The sequence below is a fragment of the Carassius carassius genome, chromosome 4 (genome assembly GCF_963082965.1).
Source record: "Carassius carassius chromosome 4, fCarCar2.1, whole genome shotgun sequence".
Taxonomy (NCBI): domain Eukaryota; kingdom Metazoa; phylum Chordata; class Actinopteri; order Cypriniformes; family Cyprinidae; genus Carassius; species Carassius carassius.
The window spans coordinates 847,097-852,539 of record NC_081758.1 but is presented as its reverse complement, the minus strand read 5'-3'; the positions used below and the strand labels follow the sequence as shown (position 1 = coordinate 852,539).

The 5,443-nt window shown below is 43.7% G+C and overlaps 1 protein-coding gene across 1 annotated transcript; it reads left to right on the top strand.

Annotated features, from left to right (window-relative positions):
- The first annotated feature begins 6 nt into the window (after positions 1-6).
- Positions 7-4,955, top strand: kat5b (K(lysine) acetyltransferase 5b). Its single transcript, XM_059540501.1, has 14 exons — positions 7-54; positions 382-450; positions 571-707; positions 789-857; positions 1,804-1,977; positions 2,070-2,141; positions 2,468-2,530; positions 2,772-3,020; positions 3,103-3,192; positions 3,298-3,438; positions 3,568-3,661; positions 3,761-3,920; positions 4,269-4,350; positions 4,820-4,955. The coding sequence occupies exons 3-14, from the start codon at positions 615-617 to the stop codon at positions 4,952-4,954; spliced, it is 1,422 nt and encodes a 473-aa protein (XP_059396484.1). The 5' UTR covers positions 7-54; positions 382-450; positions 571-614; the 3' UTR covers position 4,955.
- Positions 4,956-5,443: the final 488 nt, after the last annotated feature.

Genomic DNA, 5,443 nt, shown 5'->3' with positions numbered 1-5,443 from the left:
AAGGCTGCCGGCTTCCCGTGCTGCGAAAAAACCAAGAAAATGAAGACGAGTGGCGTAAGTATCAGCGGAGTGTAAACAAAAGATGTCTCTCACGGGGAAATTAACATCTTTCTGCCCGTTTAACAGCTTAACTAGCGACTGTCTTTCTCACGGTAACCGTGAATCACGTGTTTTAACGCATATGGAGGAGCAGTGATGCTTTACTGGAACTGAATGAAGATGATTTGGATCCAGTGAATGATTGTTGTGTCCCGAGACACTTACGTTACATGGTTTACATCCAGAATACCACAGTAAACCCTTTGCTAGATGTGTGTGTGTGTGTGTGTGTGTGTGTGTGTGTGTGTGTGTGTGTGTGTGTGTGTGTGTGTTCCTCCACAGCGCTGGCTGAGATCCTCAGTGTTAAAGAGCTGCCTGGGAGAAAGCTGTATTATGTGCACTATATTGACTGTGAGTATGAACATTCATCTACACATGGTCATTGTCTCTCATGTAGTCTTGTTCACTCTCTTTACTAACCTTAGAGAAAATCTGATTTATTTATTTGATTGGTTCTATGTTTCTGGAAAGTCAATAAGCGTCTGGACGAGTGGGTGACCCCTGACCGTCTGGACATGAAGAAGCTGCAGTTTCCCAAAAAGGAGGCCAAGACACCGCCGAAGAACGGCCTGCCGGGGTCCCGACCCGGGTCCCCTGAGAGAGACGTGGTGAGAGCGTGTCCTGCTTCATGTGCTTGAGCTTCTTTCTGAATCGCTCCTTGACCAACCTCCCTTTCTGTTCGTATTCAGAGGAAGAGTCTAGATCTCAGCGTTCAGTCTGCTTCAGCTCCTTCGAGAGGCAAAACCCTCCCCACACCGGTACAGACAAACCCCATCATACACCAGTAACCGCTTCTAATCAAGGGCTGAACTCACTTTAATAACAGGCCCACATCTGCTTTTGCCTCGTCTCAGTAGATGTGATGATCATGACCGCTCTCTCTAGAGTTAATCAAGCCAGTGGGGTCCATAGTTTCTTATATTTGGGATTTTATTGACTTTAATTGAATGTAAAGGTCTTCAAAGTATCGTCTTGTGTTTTCTTCAAGATGTCTCTTTCACAGAAGAAAGCACAACTTAAGGGTTTGAAACGAGATGAGGGTAAATGTTCATCGTGGGGTGATCTGTCCTCAAGATTACATACACAGCTCAATATGAAAAATATCGTAATGGTGTCTGATTCAGTTCATAGAGGGTCCTGAAGTTCATCTGTTCAGTGCTCTTTTCCAGTCTGTGTTTGTTCACTATCAGTGAAACGTTTGCTATCAGTAAGAGTTTGCTTTTTTAAATGTTTTTGAAAACAGTAGTTAGTGAAATCCATTTGTCTTTGATTGATTTATTTTCAGCATCATTCCTGATCATTACTGATCTGATGCTCAATTAGTATCCGTTATTATTGGGGCTCAAAAAATTATAATTATAATTTATTATAAAAATGTAATGCATCCTTGCTGAAATATCACGACACCTGATGGCTGCTGAAACATCAGTTTTGGCTTTACAGGAAATATTATTTTAGTTATTTTTAAAGATTTTTGACCGATAGTGAATAGCATTCTCCTCAATCATTACAACCACACTCATTATCTCTGTTTTATAATGTGAGGTAAGTGGCTGGAGTTTAAATACTTTACTCAGAATCAGAAAGAGCTTTAATGGCACGTACAAGGAGTTTGTTCTGGCGACAGAAGCTTCCAGTGCACGGAAACAACACCCAGATGTTTAGGTTCTCTCTGTGTGTGTGTGTGTGTGATGGCTGTTTCAGAAGAGGAAAGCGGAGACGGTGTCTCTGGCCTCACAGGTGAGCGCAGTGACTCCAGTGTCTTCTCTCCCGAGCTCTGCGGAGGAGAGCCAGGCCTCGGTGTTTCCGGCGCTCAGAGACTCGTCCTTCAGCATCACGCCTCGAGAGGAGCACCAGCCGCTCGCCGCTCTCACCACAGTAAACATCCCTCCTCACATCACTGCACACGTGTGTTACTGCTGTCTGGGAACACAAACTGAACACATTTCTCCTCTTTTCTCTTCTGGAAGAATGGCAGCACACGTCGTCTCATTCCTCCTCAGCCGGGAAGAAAAAGGAAAACCTGTGGAGGGACGGACGAGGTATGTTTTCTCAGTGCAACACAACGCAGCTTTTTTAATTCAGTCAGAAATGATCGAACTCCATGTTTTGATAAGCGCTCAAACATGTGAAATACATTCTTACAGTCAAACATTGTTCCAGTCGGCTGGAATAAATCTGTTGAATGTGGAAAGATGCGTGTGTCCTCACAGAACAAAATATAACAACATTTTTAGAGAGTTAAATATAAAAAATGCTGCTCCCTTCACCGTCAGACGTATATAAAATGATTTGTGTTCCCTATTGATCATCTGATTTTCACGTGAAATGTCCCACAGCTTTGCATCCGCTTGTGTTTTTCTGTTAGATGGTAAAGGTGTTCCAGAATAACAGCCCTCGCTGCTCCAGCATCTATTTGCCGCCAGGAGAGGTCCGGCTCCTTTACTTCCCATTGCCTTTAATGTGTGTGTGTGTGTGTGTGTGTGTGTCTGCTCATGTGGACAAGCTGTAGACGTTTAGCTAAAAACCCACTGGCTCTTGTCAAACTGACTAATTGTCTTTTTAGGAAGCTGAGTAATAATCTAAAGATATTTACTGGAGTGAAACCGGTTTGCAGTGTACTGCAGTGCAGAGATGTGTTTGAAACATGTGTTGTCTCTGATCGCTCTCAGGACTCCCAGGACAGCTCCGATGGCATCCCATCAGCCCCTCGCATGACCGGCAGCCTGGTGTCGGACCGCAGTCACGATGACATCGTCACACGCATGAAGAACATCGACTGCATCGAGCTGGGCCGGCACCGGCTGAAGCCCTGGTACTTCTCTCCGTACCCGCAGGAGCTCACCGGCCTCCCCATCCTCTACCTGTGTGAATACTGCCTCAAGTACCTCAAGAGCCTCAAGTGTCTGCAGAGGCACCTGGTGAGAGCACATGGCTGTCCGCTTCAGGCTCCTGGAGTCCTGTAGGGCACTGCTAACTCTCGCCTGTCTGTTACTCTCACAGACCAAGTGCAACCTCCGACACCCGCCAGGAAATGAGATCTATCGTAAAGGAACTATATCCTTCTTTGAGATCGACGGCAGGAAGAACAAGGTGAGTGAGCTCTGCTTTCAGATGATTGAGTTTAACACGCCGTTTACTGGAGCAAGGATTCATAGGAATACATTTAACGGGTTTTTCTTTTCTCCGACCGCTCAGGCATATTCCCAGAACTTGTGTTTATTGGCCAAATGCTTCCTGGACCACAAGACCCTGTACTATGACACGGATCCGTTCCTCTTCTACGTAATGACGGAGTATGACTCGAAGGGTTTCCACATAGTCGGCTACTTCTCCAAGGTAAAGCACAGATCTGCTGGCCTTAGACTAGAGACTAGACATGTGTTTAACAGTGTCTAGTAGCTAATCGTTTTTGCCGTGAAGATAGCCTTGCTTGTATAAAAGCGTTGTGCTTTTCTCCTGTTAAAGGAAAAGGAGTCAACAGAAGACTATAACGTGGCCTGCATTTTGACTTTACCGCCTTACCAGAGAAGAGGCTACGGCAAACTACTGATCGAGTTTAGTGAGTGATCCTACCCCTATTTACCCTTAATCATAGAATGATTACAAGCATTGGGCAGAGCCTCTGTAATGATAACTCCTGAATGTGTGGTTGTGTGAGGTTATGAGCTGTCGAAAGTGGAGGGGAAGACGGGCACTCCAGAGAAGCCTCTGTCTGATCTGGGTCTGCTCTCGTATCGCTCGTACTGGACTCAGACCATTCTGGAGATCCTCATGAACCTCAAGCCAGACAACGGGGAGCGCCCACAGATCACCATCAAGTAGGTGCTCATGTTAAACTCTAGGTTCCTGGGGGTTATTTTCTCACAAAGAATGGCCGTTGAATATGACCCAAACATTTCTTCCTGAGATTTACCCAGCTGCATTTTGGCTCGGAGCTTTTAATAAAGCCTTAAAGGGGATAGGTTACACAAACATGAAAATTAACTATAATAACACCCATTCACAGCCTTTATAAAGCTAGAAGATAACTGTCATTGGATTTGTCTGAGAGAAGAACGTCACCTACACCTGAGACACTTGAGTGCATCATGGGGTATTTTCATGTTCCCTTTAGAGAGGTTGGTTGTAATGTTGTTTAATCTTATATCGATTGTGGATTCTCTCAGTGAAATCAGTGAGATCACCAGTGTCAAGAAAGAGGATGTGATCTCAACTCTTCAGTACCTCAACCTCATCAATTATTACAAGGTAAGCGATCACTTCACATGCTTGTTTCAGTTTATCACATTTAATGCCACATAAAAACAAGTCTTAAATATAAGAAATAGCTTAAGAGAAGTCTTAAATTCGGGGACGAATAAACAGGAATCCTGAAAAGGCTTACTGTAATTATTAATCTTCTTTTATTAATCTTGTAATTATTAAAGACTATGTTTTGAGAGAATATACTGCTGCTCCCAGTTTCAGAGCAGTTCTCAATCAGTGAAGAGTGCACTTTATGCAAAGTACTGCCAATTATCTGCTCTTAATGAATGAATGGTAATGACTGAATGAATGTCTGTACACATGTGCATCCACCAGTAACATTCACAATACACAAGGAGCTAATGTGCTTTCTAGGATAATAAGGAACTAAAGATTTAATTGAATGTGCATGCACTCGACTCTTCCCTTTTCTTTTGCTTAACTCGAGTTGGGTTTGTTCATCTCCCCGCAGGGTCAGTATATCCTCACCTTATCAGAGGACATCGTGGAGGGTCATGAGCGGGCCATGCAGAAGAGACACCTCCGTATCGACCCTAAATGTTTGCATTTCACTCCTAAAGACTGGAGCAAGAGGGGCAAGTGGTGAAGAGCGTCCGCTCACAGACAGACTCGACCTGTGAGAGAGGAAAACAGCTCAGACCACATCTGCATGTGACCTGATTCAGTCTTACAGAGTCCACGATTCTGTGTCCGTGTGTCCCTCGTCTGTAGAACGGAGGAATGTCTATTAAATGGAAGAGTACTGATATACCTCCCAAATAGCAGTATTCAAGGTCAATGCCATGATTTAATACTTAGACCAAAAACGACAGGGTTCTGCACACAGTTATCTCTTTATTATGTATAAGTTATTATAGATTGGCACAGTGGCTAAGAGCACACATTGTTTCTCATTCATATTATACATTTGATGTACAGCATCCTTTGTAAATATAATTTTCCCTCCAGATTTCTGTGATTTTAATAACATCTGTTAATAGTGGAAACTGTGACTTACAGTAACGTTTATGCATGTCATTCCTCTGCCTCTGTCTTAGGTAAAACAACAACACCACATCTTCTGTATAGTTAGAAA

What these genes read in the sequence shown, in the direction of transcription:
- kat5b (XM_059540501.1), top strand. Translation starts at nt 615, where the DNA reads ATGAAGAAGCTGCAGTTTCCCAAAAAGGAGGCCAAGACACCGCCGAAG. An exon ending in CCTGTGGAGGGACGGACGAG is followed by an intron (nt 2,142 to 2,467) that starts GTATGTTTTCTC and finishes TTTTTCTGTTAG; the next exon opens with ATGGTAAAGGTGTTCCAGAA. An exon ending in TCTATTTGCCGCCAGGAGAG is followed by an intron (nt 2,531 to 2,771) that starts GTCCGGCTCCTT and finishes GATCGCTCTCAG; the next exon opens with GACTCCCAGGACAGCTCCGA.